This window comes from Curcuma longa, chromosome 20 (genome assembly GCF_044706935.1).
Source record: "Curcuma longa cultivar G26 ecotype Majalengka, Jawa Barat chromosome 20, ITB_CL_G26_1.1, whole genome shotgun sequence".
Lineage (NCBI taxonomy): Eukaryota > Viridiplantae > Streptophyta > Magnoliopsida > Zingiberales > Zingiberaceae > Curcuma > Curcuma longa.
In genome coordinates, this window is record NC_133880.1 from 9,039,947 (window position 1) to 9,056,220 (window position 16,274).

At 36.6% G+C, this 16,274-nt stretch overlaps 2 protein-coding genes across 5 annotated transcripts; one reads left to right on the forward strand and one right to left on the reverse strand.

The window, feature by feature from the left end:
* Positions 1–1,451: 1,451 nt before the first annotated feature.
* Positions 1,452–14,343, reverse strand: LOC141812830 (uncharacterized). 4 transcript variants are annotated; one of them, XM_074700789.1, is made up of 5 exons: positions 14,259–14,325; positions 9,387–9,491; positions 9,011–9,068; positions 8,863–8,946; positions 1,452–2,374 (listed from the first exon to the last, which is right to left on the reverse strand). In XM_074700789.1, exons 1-5 carry the CDS (start codon positions 14,276–14,278, stop codon positions 2,357–2,359), a joined length of 285 nt encoding a protein of 94 aa, XP_074556890.1. In that variant the 5' UTR covers positions 14,279–14,325; the 3' UTR covers positions 1,452–2,356. The 4 variants fall into 4 exon arrangements, 3 of the variants coding, with proteins under 3 accessions (XP_074556890.1, XP_074556891.1, XP_074556889.1); XM_074700790.1 differs by lacking the exon at positions 1,452–2,374 and having other exon boundaries at positions 8,791–8,939; positions 9,387–9,480; positions 14,259–14,343; XM_074700788.1 differs by lacking the exon at positions 1,452–2,374 and having other exon boundaries at positions 8,791–8,946.
* A 548-nt stretch (positions 14,344–14,891) lies between these two features.
* LOC141813766 (histidine-containing phosphotransfer protein 1-like) lies at positions 14,892–16,274 on the forward strand. The gene is made up of 6 exons (XM_074701749.1): positions 14,892–15,061; positions 15,177–15,307; positions 15,414–15,482; positions 15,660–15,731; positions 15,804–15,876; positions 15,971–16,274. Exons 1-6 carry the CDS (start codon positions 15,002–15,004, stop codon positions 16,019–16,021), a joined length of 456 nt encoding a protein of 151 aa, XP_074557850.1. The 5' UTR covers positions 14,892–15,001; the 3' UTR covers positions 16,022–16,274.

Below are 16,274 nucleotides of genomic sequence, written 5' to 3' on the forward strand. Positions count from 1 at the left end.
GATTGGAGCGCGATGATTGTCTTCTGTGCAAAATGGTAGAATCCACCATTCCCAGCGGTCCCACATAATCGGCCCCATAACTATTTGTGAGGAGGTAAATTAAAAAACTGTAATTGGTCACGACGGAAAAGAATATTGCTCAGCTTCACCAAGATTCGAACCCTTGTCTTCTTCTACAAATCTGTTCCGTCGTAATCAACTCAACTATGCCCGGGCAGCAGGAGCGCGATGATTGTCGATTGTCTGATTGGTGTTAAATAGGATTAAAATTAATGATTTTGACAAATTTCAAGAATTGAATTCCACAATAAATCAAATTGTTTATTTTTAAATCAAGGATTTGATTGCTCCACAACACGAAGAAATTTAGTAGGGAAACAAGGGAGTGATTGAATTGTCGATATTTAAGGGTAATACTGATCCCCAGGATGATTCTTTTTTTAGATGTAAAGAAGACAAATTCTGGAAACAAAATGATTGGTTGGCACGCATAGGTCGGTTCGTTAATAAGGAAACAAACTAAGAACATAAACGATTTAGTTTTTTCATCAAACCACGGTGATTAAGCAAAACACAAAGACACCGGATTTATAAGTTTGGTTGATTAGTCTTGCAGCTGTTGCTCGGGAATAGCATCCATCAAATGTGTCAGGATCTAAGAAGTCGATTGGAGCATCGTCTGGAGGGTAGCCGACTGATCGGAATTATTCCACTATACCCTTACAAGTATAATCAAACAGAAAAGTTGAACCGACTCCCAATAGTTCGAAGATATTGATTGAGTTAATAAATTCTTTTTTCTTGTTTGTCCAATGATAAATACGACTATCATGATATAAGATGAAACAAAGTTATCGAAACCTCCTCTTCACTAATGTAGTATAGGGAATAGGGAATACAACGGTAGGACATCCGGATCATCTCTCACTATGGCATATTTGTAAAAAATAGCCAAATGGAGAACGCAATTAAAGGATGCTGACATCTGAACCGCCGTAAGATTCTATTTATTTGAAAATGATTTGAAATAGGGAATTTTTAAACTGTCAAAAAAAAAATATAATGACGTGTGATGTACCTTAAGATTCTATTTATTTGAAAATGATTTGAAATTAAATTTTTGAACTGTAAATGGAAAAGATGAATGATGGAAGATAATTTAAACTAATTGAAACTACTAAAGTAAACTATGATATGCATACAATCCAATTAATGCAATCAAAGAGCAATAATATTATCTATTGAAAAGGAAATCAAGTAAACTATGCTACAAATACAATCCAATTAATGCAATCAAAGAGCAATAATATTATCTAATCTAATTTACTGAACTAAAATAAACAAGCAAGTAAACAATCAAACATGGATAACAGCATAGAAATAAGTTGGCATGTGACCTGATCCACCCCAAATCGACAACAAAATCTAAGTATCAACATGAACATCCAAGCTTACTAATTGAGAATTAAACTAAATAATGTTGAAGAGAGGAATTAACAATCAAATTGCAACTCACAAGTCAAGCTAGGGAATCCCCTAAACTTGTATAAATCAGATCTATAATGAATGGAAGAAGGTTCTGCCCGAAGAGGATGAAGATGGTCAGAAGATGATGAGATGGTAATGAACGATGTGTAGGGAACCCCCCTTAACCCTAATGACCTTGAATTCTGACAAAGATGGTGATCGAGTGAAGTTGTGGACGCCGGAGGTAGAAGATGGAATCGGTGGCTGAAGGAAGTAGAGGATCTGCTTACTTCTCCGTGGAATGGTCTCTTGTTGCTTTCCGGCAATGGGAAACCCCAAGATTCAGCTAAATACCAAGAAGTTCCGATGGTTGAATGAATCTCCGATGGTGGAAGGGTTGCGGCTGACGATGGGTGAAGGAGCCTCGGTAGATTGCATTGATGGATAAAGGTAGAGGATGACTCAGGAATAAGGAAGGGAATCCCCTTGACCCTGTTTTGGTGATGTGTGGATGTGGAAGATGGCGATGGAGCTCCGGAGGAAGAAGATGATGTCCCACCTCTTTGTTCTGGCTGATCACACTCCCTAGCCTCACTCTAGCTTTCTCATTAAATCCCTGCCTTTGATCTCATCTAGGATTTGATCTCATCTAGGATTTGCAACAACAGTCTAGTTATTCCATCTCTAATCCAATGGTGGGAGTCAATCTAAATCTGATTTAAGGGCTCAAATCTAAATCAAGGGTGATGATCCACTCGCTCTTTGACTTGGATGGACCAGATTGTGATGGATGACTTAGATCTCTTTTATCTTAGATGAACAGTCACAAGATCAGATTTCTTTAATTAACCTTAGTCTCAAGCCCAAATTGATTCAATCCAACTCGGGTTTATGACCCTTTAATCACCTACAAATATCACATTTAAATAATTAGCATGAAATACCATAAATATGAAACAATTTACATTAAAGCTCAAAAAATGAATTCAACTCGTGAAATTCAATATAAACACAAATTTAAGATACGAAAAGATCAAAAAGCACAAATATATGAAGCCTAATTATCACGACAAAATGATGGTTATCACCGAACAACCTTCTTTACCAGATTTATAGCTATCTAACTCTGCCTTGGTGCATTTTTTTTTTTTTTCAGCAACCAATCGTTCGTTCCTCTTCTTCTCCATCACTACTTCCATTTCTAGATTCCAACGCTTCGCCTCCGAGAATTCCAAGTTAGCTCGTAGCTAGTTGTTGGCTGGGATTCTCTACGTGTTCTGCTGCCCTTTTCAGTTGTTCAACTAAGTTAGTGGTTGCATTTTGGGTCTTGAATAATTCAGTCATAGTTTCAGCCGTTCACATGTTAAGTGGTCTTATGAGGGTTTGTTGGCGGTTTCTTTTTCTTGCATCTCACGAATGTTTACGTTAAACTGGGAAATTCGCTTCAAAAATGCTTACTGAGCAGCCAAACAACGACGATGTCTCGAAATAGTAGCACTTCAAATTCCGAGACTAGCGAACTTTTTCGTAGACTTTTTGGACTCATGATATTTTTCAGCATCTGGAGGGATCTATTTATACAAAGGGAAGAGGTAGACTACCCTTTGATTAGTGGTTATGACCTTTGGACAAAATCGATTTGGATCGTTCGATCTAGAGGTTTGTGACCCTTTAGATCCCCTTTTGTCATCAACCGTTGGATCTGGATCCAATGATCCATTCGATCTGACGCTTCAGATCAAGCCTCATCACAGTAGTCAGATCGCGACTCTTCGCGATCCAATGCTCTGAATCACATCACGTACGATTCATCACACCTCTTTGATTAACGGTTGCCCTCCGTTCGCCCAGTCAACAGTCCAGTCATCTCTCTCTGCCCACGTGGATGCCACATAGGCACTGCCACATCACATGTGAGTCTGAAACGTCACCCGAGCGCCACGTAGGCACTATCACATCATCTGGAGCATAAATTTAAGCTCCTCAAGGCTCCTCGCGACGACGCGTATATGTAAAGTGCGCCAACAAAGCGCTCATTGCGCGCGTAGAGGCCGCGGGCTCACATGTGAGCACACCTGTTCGGCCGTGAGAAGAGAGCACATGGGCTTTTGTGTTAACTCCATTAACACAACAATATTAATAAACAAGGGAATCCCATCGAATTTTCCAATGTGGGACTATTCCCCATGTACTTTCTTATGTAACATTAATTAACAATTAATGTTATTCTGGACTGACTTTGAAAAATTAGTTTCTCATTCACCGTTAATCGGTTTTGAGCAAATTAATAGTCTAGATCTATCTACGCGAAACGTAGATTTCGATTTTGAAGTCAATTTCGACTTTCATCGATTGATAGCACCCCGATTTTTCACAAAACCGTATTAGTCCTTTAAAGGCCCCAATATCCAACAGACTCATAATGAAAGAGCTACCTTACCATAAAAGTACTGATGGCCATACAATCAATAAGTTCCACCGAGGAAAGGGTGTCCGCTAGCGCTTCCTTCGCTGCTTGAAGTTGCGTCTGTACCTTAGATGTGAGGAGGGAAGGAGTCAGCCTGAGGAGAAGCTTGGGGGTTCACAGGGTTGCTCGGTGCTTGGGGGTTCGCCAATTAGACAACTAATAAATGGGGGGTTGATCGAGTTCGACAAAGGAAGGCGCATCAGTTATGGAATAAGTATTAAGGGTTGGCTCCCTCAACAGACGACAGTTACAGGTGTAAGAAAAGTGGTGCCGATTACAAATAAAAGTAAAGCAAGGAGGCACTGATTATAATAGTTATAGAAGGTTAGAGTTATACATCCGTCGGCAGGAATGACATCACCGTTTGAAATAAAGACGTCGCATGAAAGCAAGAACACCATTGGTACAAGAAGAACACCTTTTCTGCTCCTCTACAAATAAGGTAATCATCCCAGCAGAAAGGGTGTGCTCAATTCATGATAGCATTCTATTTTGACTACTGTTCTTCGTTCTACTACTCCGTTCTCTTCTTTGCGTCTGACTTGATTGTTGAAGGGGTCACACTAAGGTACGCCTTAACTCCCCTTCTAACCTTCAGTTGGTCTATTTCAGAAAGGAATTAGGGCGTTCGAGGAGTTGAAGCTAGATGCTCAGTAAGATCGGCTCAACCTAAAGAAGCAGATCTAGTAGCAGTTGATGTGGCCAAAGTCAACAAAGGAAGTTCTGCAGGAGTTAATCCATTCCTCAATTTCAGACCGAAGCACTCAATCTTTTTGACCTATTGACCATGCCTATGCCTAGTTGAATAATTAGTTGATCCATTTTGCATGATCAAAATATGTATTTTAGTATATGTATACTTTGGATAACCAAATTTTATATATATATATATATATATATATATATATATATATATATATATATATATATATATAGAATAAAGAAAAACAACAGGGATACCTTCTATAACCTAAAATCAATAAACTAAATTGAATCAAATTGAAATGTTTAATTTGTTAGTTTATAGGTTCAATTTCAACTTGCAAACCAACTAAAGTTATTAATTTTGATTGGGTTTCATTTTGCACTCATACAAGTTGTTAAAAGCTGAATCAAATGATTAAAGTTTGATATGTGTATATGTATAGTGTATATCTAGTACAAAGTATATTTTTCTTGTTTTGCTTTGGCATAAATTTTAAGCTAGAGTAATCTTTATTACTATTTTTAATAGAAATTTTAGTTAGTTTTTGATTGATGTATAATTATATTACAACTTTCAATTTCAAATAAGACTGAACCAAACCAAACACTAATGTATAAGTTGACTTCGATTTTAAGAACATTTCCCAAGGGAAAATATGCATATACGCACATCAACTTTCCCAAGGGAAAGGCACTATACAACAACAACAACAACCAAGCCTTATCCCACTAAGTGGGGTCGGCTATATGGATCCTGTTTACGCCATTGAGCTCTATCTCCTATTATATCATCATTTATATTTAAATAAATTTTATCTTGTTTTATTGTTGCTAATCAAGTCTTTTTTGGTCTACCTCGCCCTCGTTTGATATGTGTATTTGTCATAGTTTCACACCGCCTAACTGGAGCATTTATCGGTCGTCTAAGTACATGTCCGTACCACCTTAAACGTGTCTCACGGAGTTTTCCCTCAATAGATGCAACTCCAACTTTCTCTCTAATGCTCTCATTTCTTATTCTGTCCATCTTCGTATGTCCACACATCCATCTTAACATCCTCATCTTCGCAACTCTCATCTTTTGCTCATGTGCTCGAGTCATAACCCAACATTCAGCGCCATATAACATGGCAGGTCTAACTGCCGTTTTATAGAACTTTCCTTTAAGTTTTAGAGGCACTTTACGATCACATAAAACACCTGATGCTCTCCTCCACTTCAACCATCCTGTTTGTATTCTATGTAAGACATCTCTCTCAATCCCTCCATCGGCTTGCAAAAATGATCCTAAATATTTAAAACTCTCAGTTCCAGACAACTCATCATCTCCTATTTTAATACTTGTCTCATTACGTTCAATATTGCTAAACTTAAATTCCATATATTCTGTCTTTACTCTACTAAGCCTAAAACCTTTCTCTTCTAGTGTTTCTCGCCAATATTCTAATTTAGCATTTACTCCCTCACGTGTCTCATCTACCAATACAATATCATCTGCAAACAACATGCACCATGGTACGGTATCTTGAATGTGTCCAGTAAGTTCATCCATGATTAGTGTAAAAAGATAAGGACTTAGAGCTGACCCTTGATGTAACCCTATCTTTATTGGAAATGCTTCAGTTAATCCGCCTGAAGTCTTCACTCTAGTCGTTACTTCCTCATACATATCCTTAATTAGGTCAATATATACTACGCTAACACCCCTCTTTCTAGAATTCTCCATATAATTTCTCTTGGGACTCTATCATAAGCTTTTTCTAAATCAACAAATATCATATGTAGATCTTGCTTTTGCCTCCGATACTTTTCAATTAGTTGTCTGAGAAGATGTATAGCTTCTATTGTCGACCTACCAGGCATAAACCCAAATTGATTTTCGGTGACCATAGTCTCTTTCCTTAATCGTTTTTCTACTACTCTTTCTCAAAGTTTCATGGTATGACTCATTAATTTAATGCCCCTATAATTTGCACAATTTTGTACGTCCCCCTTATTCTTATATAAGGGAATTAGAGTACTTACTCTCCATTGATCTGGCATTTTCTTTGTTTTCAATATCATGTTAAATAATTTTGTAAGGCATTCAATACCTTATTTCCCTAGGCACTTCCATACCTCTATCGGGATATCATCTGGTCCAACGGCTTTTCCATTTTTCATTCCGTTTAAAGCTTGTTCTACTTCTAAAATTTGAATTCTACGGTAAAAATTTAAATTTCTATACTCATTTGACCTGCTTAAATTACCTAAAGTTAAGTTGATCACCTACACCTTCATTAAAAAGTTGATGAAAATACCTCTTCCACCGCTCTTTTATTTCTCCATCATTTACTAATACCCTATTGCATTCATCTTTAATACATCTTATTTGGCTAATATTTTTTGTCTTCCTCTCTCTCACTTTAGCTATTTTATAAATGTCTTTTTCTCCTTCTTTTGTATTCTAATTTTCATATAACTGCTCAAAAATTGTATTTTTAGCTTCATTCACTACTTTTTTAGCCTCTTTCTTAGTTAATGTATATTTTTTTAAATTTTCTTCATTCTTGCAAATATATAATTTCTTATAGGCAATTCGTTTTTCCTTTGATTTTTCCTGTACTTTCTCTATTCCACCACCAAGATTCTTTACTTGGTAGCAGCTCCCCTTTGACTCGCTGAGTATACTCTTCTGGCCATTATTTTCAGCTTTGATACCATTTTATCTCATGTCGTAGTAGGGTCACCGTATACTTCACCTAATACTTATCCTTCTACCTTCTCCTTAAATATGTTTTGTTTCTCATCCTTCAACTTCCACCACTTAATTCTAGGAGTAGTGGATATTTTCTTTTTTATGGATATTATGCTTAAGACGTATATCCAATACTACTAACCTATGTTGGGTAGTTAAACTTTCTCCAGGAATGACCTTACAATCTTTACAAATCTTTCTATCCCTCTTCCTAACCATAAGAAAGTCAATTTGTGATTTATTATTCTCGCTTTTAAATGTGAGCAAGTGGTCTTCTCTTTCTTAAAAAACGTATTAGCTAGTATAAGATCATATGCAATCGCAAAATCCAGTATAGTTTTACTTTCCTCATTTCTTGTTCCAAACCCATAATCCCCATGCACCCTCTCATATTCCTCATTTTTCACTCCAACATGTCCATTTAGATCACCTCCTATTAAAATCATTTCATTTGATGGAATATTTTGTAATACTTCATCTAGGTCATCCCAAAACCTTGCTTTGGTATTTTCATCTAATCCTGCTTGAGGTGCATATACACTAATTACATTTATAGTATCTTTCTCCACTACTATTTTGAGAGCTATAATTCTATCCCCCTTTCTATTTACTCCTACAACTTCATCCTTTAACGAACTATCTACAATAACACCAACTCCATTTCTTGTTTTACTCTTCCCTGTGTACCATAACTTATAACCCGAGTTCTCTATCAACTTTGCCTTTTCGCCTACCTATTTTGTCTCTTGTACACACAAAATACTAATTCTTCTCCTAATCATCGTATCTACTACCTCCATTGTTTTACCAGTAAGGGTTCCTATATTCCATGTTCCAAATCTTAGACTATTAATTTTCCTATAATTTTTATTCTTACCCAACCTATGGTGTGACAACTTTTGCTCATTTAACACTACATCCAAGTTCTCATGGAGATGTAGCGGTCCTTGCCGAGACGTTACAGTCGGACCCTGCAACGCGTTCCTTCCGGGGAACATCCTAGCATTAACACAATAGTTTAATGGATCCATTCATGAGTATTTGCCTTAGTTTAACGCTGGCTGGCAACCTAACGCAACCCTCCTCCTTTATCTGGGCTTGGGATCGGCAATGATAAGGTAAACTTATCACAGGCGGAGTTCAACCATAGTGGTATCAAGGTAATGTTCAACCATAGTTATTTGACGGACTGGTTAGTTTATTTTTGAACTGGTTGAATCAAACCTAGCGCTCTCTCTATTTGTTAACCAAACTCAATCATGGTGACCAGGTTTGTCTGAGATTTTCATAGTTTTGAATGTTTTAGGGGTTTGGGAGTCTCATCTCCGATCGAAACTGAGCCGGGCATGTGCTTTTTGAATAAACATTAAAAAGGAAAAGATTTGCAAGCAGAGCGAGATAAATCCTATTGCTTTAAAACCACTACTTCGAAACATAAATACACATAGAAGATTGACTAAATATTAATGGAAAAAAATTTGTTTACCTTCAAAGGTCTCACGATGATCTTCAAGTATCGTACTTCTTCAACATAGCGCTTCATTGTTTGTGAATTTTGGGAATCTAAAAACTGAATACAAAGTATCAAGGACCAAAGATTCAATCTAGATAAGCGTATCAGTAAAGTAACAAACCTTTAAGGATTGTCTTCTTGTTACATATGGCCAATAGCTTCTCAGAAAGCTCAAAGAACTGCAACAACACACTTCGATGAGATGAGCACATCAGATACATGTTAACCAACAAGCAGATCAGTTCTCCAGAAAACTATCCTAATATTCTGAATTAAGAGGAAGTATAACTGACAAGAGTAGCACATGGAGAACTTATCAATTAACCTGTTCACAATGGGAAATCAGAAACAGAGAGACTGTTGTTTCCTTTTTTTTTTTGTAAGCAAATCCTGCCAAAAGTTCATGCGTAGGTAAGTACAAGGCATTACATGAAGAAGGTTTTGACGTTCAACATAATGAAATATAATGCAAAAAACAAAAAGTTGCTAAAACTAACCTTGAAAGTAGCAAGAGCATCAGAAGCAATATCAAAGGTTGGAAGTGCCACATATTTGAAAAATAACTCAAAGTTATTTGATTCCAGAATGCATCTGAAAGACCACTACAAAATCAAAATATATTCAAAATAAAAAATTGATGGTCATACTAAAAAACATGATGTTAAAACATTCTTTACATTCACAAAATGAAAATGCAGTTTCACTTTTTTCTTATTCAGTGCTCCACAAACATGAAGTTGACTTCTATCTTAGTGGCTACATGGTTAACGTAACCATACTCCATTATACTTCAGGATAATGAAGGAGGTGACAATCATGAATGATTAAACCGAATGTAGGAAATAAAATTGAATCATTGTGAATGGTTAGACTTCGTAATTAGCAATTCAAGCTTTATGTTGTATTGATTAACAATGAGATTATAGCACGAATAATCCCAAGTCTAACAATTTATTAGTAAGTAGCAATGTGGAACTAAATCCATTATTTTTTAACATTCTCCTCAGGTTGGAGCATATATGTACCTCAAAACAAGTATATGGTATGCCAATCTTATTGAAGGTAATAGAATCTTGGATAAGGTGGTAGTTAACTTCAATATGATTAGTGCATTCATGAAACACTAGATTGATTGTCATAGTTGCAATGCAATCAATCAGCACAGGGCTTAGTTGTTCGAGCTATGGTAAAACACTCAGCTCATATGTTGTGTCGTAAAACTATATTTTACTTTATTGGTCTTTCATCTTACTGTTACTAAGTTTCTTCCAACAAAAGTGCAGAATCTTAATGTCGGCCTCTGTCAGTAATAGACCAAACATAATTAGCACAAGATAATACTTCAACATTTAAATGTGAAATGTCTAGACTTCTAATAATACAACCCTTTCCCTAAACCATCACATCATCCAATTGCATTTGTGCCCACTATTTAGGTCAATTACATGATCTAATCCCTTGATATTGCATCTATGCAAGGATGCATCACTAATAATCTCAATACAAACCAAATTTTTTAGATTAACAAGAGTTTATTTCTTGCATCTTTTACTCCTTACACCTTCCACTCTAATTAGTTTAATTTATATAAGTATTTAAAAAATCAATTAGTCACATTTAAACATGTTAACTGCATTTCGATATATTTTCTATTATTTTTACCATATATTAGCATGTTGAATATCGAACCAGTCAAGGTAGAAATTATCCATGACAGCTTATATTTTGCCACTTGGTTTATTTTCTTATTGCCTCAAACTTGCAACTACATATTAATGGTCATGGCTTGAAACAACCAACCATTAAATTAGATAACAGCTATTGGCTTTTTGAGCAAGCCAACAAAGGTAGTTAATGGCCGAATAATGGTCATTAAGTGGTAGGATTAATGACTACTAGGATTTCGAGCCTATAAATAGAGGCACTTTCCTAGGCAGTAGTAATCCAATCATTCATAATCCATCAACAAGTAACTCTTCCCCATTGTTTTTCCTCTACCTTCATGTTCTCCGAGGATAACATTCGGGTATAGTCTTCAGCTTGCGACAAACAACTAGTCTTGGTTGCTAATGTGGTTTAACCATTGTATCTTAAGAAACATGCCCATTCAAACCTCTAAGCACCATCGAAGAGAGGACACATATGTTATCACATGTCTCAGTTGTGCTCAATGGAGCTTCGACTTGGCTCCTGAGTCCTTCGGGTTGGTCCCTGAATTACCTGACTTGGCCTTCCAAGTTGTTTAGCAGCTCAACCTCTCGACTACCTGACTCGGCCTCCTGAGTCGTCCAGCAGCTCGACCTCTCGAGTAGTTCAGTAGCTTGGCCGAGTTATTTAGCAGCTCAGTCACTCGAGTACTTCAACTCGACCTCCTAAGTCATTCTTTAGCTTGATTACCGAGTACTCCGACTTGGCTATCTCCCAAGCTCCCTAATTCGGTTGTCTCCTAAGCTCCCTAACTTCTTGAGCACCCCGATTCGTCTAAACGCTTGTACGACTCGACTCCCTATGCTCCCAATCCAAAGCTCGTGTTCTCAGGATCCTTGCTGACTTGGCAAACTAGATAAGTGTGTTATTTAAATTCTGCATTTTATTTGTATTTGCTCGGTCTAACAATTATATCAACAAAATGGAATTAGACATGAACAATAACTCCCTATATTCAGCAAAATGATGTTGTTGAGAGAAAAAAAAACATACTCTAAAAGAGAATGTTCTTAAATTCTAGATTGTCACATACCATGTGGAGGAAAGTTATATTGATAGTTGACCTTTTAAATAAGATCTAAAAGAAAATAAATAAGAGCCATTATGAGTTGTGGAACAAAAAAAAACTCTCCTAGAAATACTTACAAGTGTGTGGGTATCTTGCTAAAGTGATGGTGTCTAATCTAAAAAAGATAATAATAAAATCAATAACTATTGATTGCATATTTATAGGATATGCACATAACACTAATGTTTATCAATTCCTTTGTGAATGAGAATTAAGACATGGTTTGTTCTTTGAACATGTGTTTCCGCTTAAGTCTAATGTGGAAACAAGTTCTTTAAAATGGAATATGAAACATAAGAACAAGAACAAGATGATCTGGATTAGGTTGAACTTAGATGAAGTAAAAGAGTTCATATGGAAAGATCCCTTGGTATGAATTTTTTAACTTTCATGTTGTAAAGTGAATTTTAAAACTACAAAGTGACGTAATTCTCATACACCTAGAAAAATCCACATGAATTAGCTCAAGGCATTCTGAAACTCTCCATGATTGTCCACAAGGGAAAGACTTTCTTGTTTTCCATAAACCTTCACATGAACTAAGAGAACTAATTTGAGGTCATCCAAAGACCATATCCTTCAGACTTTAAAGTTGCATGCCTTTGATGTTGAGATGCCCATATCCCAAGTACCACATCTTAGATTCATTGTTCTCATTAGCAATACAAGCTTGGTTTCCCACATTAGAGATTTTAAGTGGAAACATCTTGTTTTCTATTATTTGCACACTAACAATGGACTATCTAAAATCTTTGTCAGCAATAACACATACTCCAACACTTAACAAACTATATGTCAAACTAGGAACAAAAAAGACATTCTATAGTAATTGTAGTTTACCATCACTAGTCTCTACAACGATAGTGTCTTTGTCTTCAACTTAAATTTGTTTGTTATCTCCCAGTCTAACTTGCATCTTTTGTGACTCATCAAGCTCTTTAAACAATGATTTATTGTTAATCATGTGGTTCGAACATCCACTATCTAAAAATCAAACATCATTTTGAACTTTGTTAGAATGGGAGTGAACCATAAATAACTTACTTTCCTCATTTTCTTCTTTCACATAATTTGCTTATGAGTATTCCTTGCAATTTACCTTTATATGGCCAAAATTTTTCCAATTATAACATTGAACAAAACTTTTATTCTATTTTTGATCCCTAGTGAACTGCCCCTCTTGTTCATCAGAACAACCTAAACCTCTGCCACATCATCTACCACGAAAGCCTCCTCCTTTTGCATGTCCTCTTCCAGCATATTCTTCCTTTTTTTATCTCCCCCTTCACTTGAGAAGCTTAAAATGTCTTTTCTTCATTCTTCTCAAGAGATCTATTTCGCCTAGCAAGACTTCAAACTTACTTCTAAGAATCTGGAGTTTCACTACTATTACTTTAGAGTAGCTTTGGAATCCTTTCTGTAGTATTTCCCATGCCTCCTTTGAACTTTTTGACAGTTGCAATTTTTGAGATAATCATCTCATGCACTACTTGTTGAAGGATGATCAGTGCTTTTGAATCTTTCTTCCTATTCTCCATTAATTGACTTTCATTAACATCCTCATCGTGAAGGCTTCTCTTTACCAAATCCCATACATTTTGAAATATAAATAGAGTCTTCATTTTGGTACTCCAAAACTCATACCACTTTCCTTTGAAAATGGGAATAAGGGGTTGAGAAACTCCATTGACTGCCATCATCTTTCTTGATTCAATATAGCTCTCGCCGAAACACTTACTAGGACACTTAAAACCTGTGACTCTAATTCCAATTTTGTTGGGAAGAGGACGAAATTTTGTTCTGGAAGCAAAATAAAAAGGTAGCAAACAAAAAAAGAAATATATATATATATATATATATATATATATATATATATATATATATATATATATATATATATATATATATAGGCTTACAAATAGAAAACTGATTTTTCCTACTACTTCAAATATATCGAACATGGACAACTTTCTACAACCACTAACTATCACCACTAATTAAAACATGATCCACTACTTTAACTACATAAAACATGATATCTTTCTTTGACCACTATCACCACTAATTAGAACATGGATTGCCTTCATCAAATCACAAAACACCAACTCATGGACCACCTAATTTTGAATCATTCCTCAACAGTTATGGTCTGGGGGATTAGGTGCTTGGTTGTGTTGATAAAGGGGAGAGGATGCAAATGGGTTTGATGTGAGGGACATCAAAATTAGACAGGAAATTGGCTATGATTCCAAGGTAAAATTAGAGTTTTTTATTGACAAAGAATGAGATTACATCCTATATATATAACCCCGAAGCCTAACAATGTAGCAGTAACTAGCGTGTGAGAGTACCCATTATTTCCAACAGGAAATTTTTTGCAAAAGATGATTTCGACGAAAAACTCGATGGAGAGATTACCGAAGAAGTGCGAGCCAGCCCAAGAAATCGAAAGACCAACCCTCCATTCTACTCAAATTAGAATATATTAAGAAACTAACGAACGATCGGAGAAGAAGAACGAATCGAGAAGCTGATCGTTCGGTGGCAAGGCGGCAGTGGAGAGAAACATGGGGAAAGTGGAAAAGCAACCGACCTTGGCGAAGGTGGAGGCATCGAGAGCCAGGAACCTCTCCTCGGCGGCCCTGGCGAGCTCTGCTGGCGACCACTTGGATCGCGCCGACGAGACGCTGCGGTTAAATGATGCGATTGGTTTCGGATCGGTCTTCAATCATATTGACAACGATCGGATGACACGTGTTCGTTATCCAAACGAAGGATTATATATTTCTAAAAATATAAACATGGATTCATGGAAATCTCATTTTTGCCCTCATGCGTCATCTCAGAATATTATATTTTACCCCATGAAACATCACTAATTTTCAACTTGTTTTCTCATTCAAATGACTTAGGAATGAAATATTTACCTATGGAGGATTAATCCAGTAGAATCACGTCATCATTTAGCTTTGTTTCTTAAAAATCTAGCATTATTATCAAGTAATCTATTTCAAAAAAGAAGAATAAAAATCTATATTAAAATCATCTACGAATAAATATAGATCGAAAGGGGTATTTTATTGAATTTGGTAAAGTATTATGGAGAACAAAAGAAAAAGTTGATAAATGTTGAGGTAAAATGAAAATTTTGGTCGTATTTATTCATGGCAACTTTAAAAGCTGTAATTAAAATATTAAAAAGGGGGTTTCTGCTGCAATAAATCTCTCCTGTAAACCTGTAATCTTTCCTTTCAGTAACAAACCCTGCTAATCTTCCTTGGTCACAGGGTACAAAGCCAAGAAGAAACCTGGTCCCTCAGCACAGGCGGACTCACCATGGAACTGGCTAACCTGCAACGGAGATATCTTGACTTCACATCACCGCTCTTCCATGAGGTACGAAGACCAATTTTTGTTTCTTGTTGTTCTTTTTGTCCTCGAGTTTATGTTCCTCTTTCCGTTTGGCGCCCCAAAAATTGCGTTTTTGGTTTTTTTGATGTGGAAAAAAAAGGGGATTCTGGACAACCAGTTCACCCAGCTGCAGCAGCTGCAGGACGAGAGCAACCCTGAGTTTGTCCTCGAGGTCGTGACTCTCTTTTTTGACGATTCTGAGAAGCTCCTTAATGAGCTAACCAGGACCCTGTGAGTGATCTGCTTCGAAACCCTAGTCCTGTTCCATTACACATGGCTTGGTCTTTGGATTTACCCTTCTGCTTCTTCCGATGTGGATTTTGCACGCTCTTTCAAGAGATCAGCAGGTTGTGGACTTCAAGAAAGTGGATGCCCATGTTCACCAGTTCAAAGGCAGCAGTGCCAGGTATTCGTTCTTTGTGTTCTTCCTCCTTGTTCATTTTTAAAGCAGATATGCTTTAGATCCTCAAGATTTGGCTTTTGCTCATGGAAATCAAACTAGTATTGACCTGTATTTTGACTGAAACAAGATGATGCTTGCAACTGATTCAAAATTCCCCCCTTTTTTTCCCTCACCTTGCAGCATTGGTGCTCAAAGGGTTAAAAATGTCTGTATGGCCTTCCGCAATTACTGCGAGGAAATGGACCAAGAAGGGTTAGTTTGTCTTCATGATCACTCAATTCGAATCATCTAGTTGCTGTCAAAATTAAATTTTTGTTTGTGCAGATGCCTCACATGTCTCCAGCAACTTAAGCAGGAGTATTTTCTGGTGAAGAACAAGTTGGAAACTTTATTTAAGGTAATGATCATGTAGCTTTGGTTGGAGGTATTCTTGGTAACGCCATGAATCTTATACTAAAATTTTGTCGTCAAACGCTTGCCTTGTATGGTAGCTGGAGCAGCAGATTGTGGCTGCTGGTGGATCAATCCCCATGATGTGGTAGTTCAACTTGCTGAGTGGCTTATTAATTAAGAGGTGGTAGTAGGAAGTGATCATGTTCAGGTTCTTTGTTCCTTATCATATGCTATGTGATTTCTTTGTTGTTCTCTGGTTTCACTTGTCCCACTCATGTGAAAACATCAAACATCTCCTTTTAGTAGTGGATTTAAAGGATGCTAATGCTGCTAATCTCTCCCTTGATGATGTAAATTGACTCTGCATGCACCATTTTATGGCAAAAGCTCCATTTCTGTGTA

What these genes read in the sequence shown, in the direction of transcription:
- LOC141812830 (XM_074700788.1), bottom strand. Translation starts at nt 14,278, where the DNA reads ATGCCTCCACCTTCGCCAAG. An exon ending in ATGCCTCCACCTTCGCCAAG is followed by an intron (nt 9,492 to 14,258) that starts GTCGGTTGCTTT and finishes TTGATTTTGTAG; the next exon opens with TGGTCTTTCAGATGCATTCT. An exon ending in CAAGAAGACAATCCTTAAAG is followed by an intron (nt 8,947 to 9,010) that starts GTTTGTTACTTT and finishes CTTTGTATTCAG; the next exon opens with TTTTTAGATTCCCAAAATTC.
- LOC141813766 (XM_074701749.1), top strand. Translation starts at nt 15,002, where the DNA reads ATGGAACTGGCTAACCTGCAACGGAGATATCTTGACTTCACATCACCG. An exon ending in CATCACCGCTCTTCCATGAG is followed by an intron (nt 15,062 to 15,176) that starts GTACGAAGACCA and finishes TGGAAAAAAAAG; the next exon opens with GGGATTCTGGACAACCAGTT. An exon ending in GAGGAAATGGACCAAGAAGG is followed by an intron (nt 15,732 to 15,803) that starts GTTAGTTTGTCT and finishes TTGTTTGTGCAG; the next exon opens with ATGCCTCACATGTCTCCAGC.